This window comes from Corvus brachyrhynchos, unplaced genomic scaffold (genome assembly GCF_000691975.1).
Source record: "Corvus brachyrhynchos isolate BGI_N302 unplaced genomic scaffold, ASM69197v1 scaffold806, whole genome shotgun sequence".
Classification (NCBI taxonomy): domain Eukaryota; kingdom Metazoa; phylum Chordata; class Aves; order Passeriformes; family Corvidae; genus Corvus; species Corvus brachyrhynchos.
In genome coordinates, this window is record NW_008238454.1 from 484,340 (window position 1) to 484,861 (window position 522).

Consider the following 522-nt stretch of genomic DNA (forward strand, 5'->3'; position numbering starts at 1 on the left):
GGTGGGGGCGCGCGGGGCCGCGCCGCCGCGCGGGCCCCCCGCCGCTCTGCCCGTCCCTCCAGCAGCTCTGCAGCACCTCCAGGAGACCGCAGCTCGCCAGCTGCTCCGCCAGGCCCCGGTGCCCATCCATCAGCATGTTCACCACCAGCAGGCCGTTCTGCACCCCTGAGGAGCCCCTGCAGGGACACAGCCGTGCCACTCTCCTCCCCCAGCCACACAGCCTCCCCTGCACCCGCAAGCCACCTGCCCGCCCTGCCCGTCCTTCCCCCTGCACATTCCCCCCAACCTCAGCCGCTCTCCACACTCCGCCCCTACCCCGGCACCCTCTGCATGGTGCTCAGGGCAGCAGGGATGGCGCTCAGCAGGCTGGCAGAGCCCTCGCTGGAGGCAGAGCCGATGCTGGCAAAGATCTCCCGCATCATCTGTGCGTCGCCGTGGTTCCAGGGCAAGGGCTTCCCACCGGCACCTCCCGGCTCAGCGTCCGCAGCTCCCACCAGCACCTTCAGGGCCTGCGAGGACAAC

The 522-nt window shown here is 71.5% G+C and overlaps 1 protein-coding gene across 1 annotated transcript in view; it reads right to left on the bottom strand.

Moving 5' to 3' along the window:
* The window catches only part of LOC103617491 (cullin-9), a gene marked incomplete at its 5' end in the record, with an annotated part of 17,456 nt that overhangs the window by 7,529 nt on the left and 9,405 nt on the right, over nt 1-522 (bottom strand). The window contains 2 exon segments of the mRNA XM_017736949.1: nt 8-176; nt 316-509. Coding sequence (XP_017592438.1) covers nt 8-176; nt 316-509 — 363 coding nt within the window.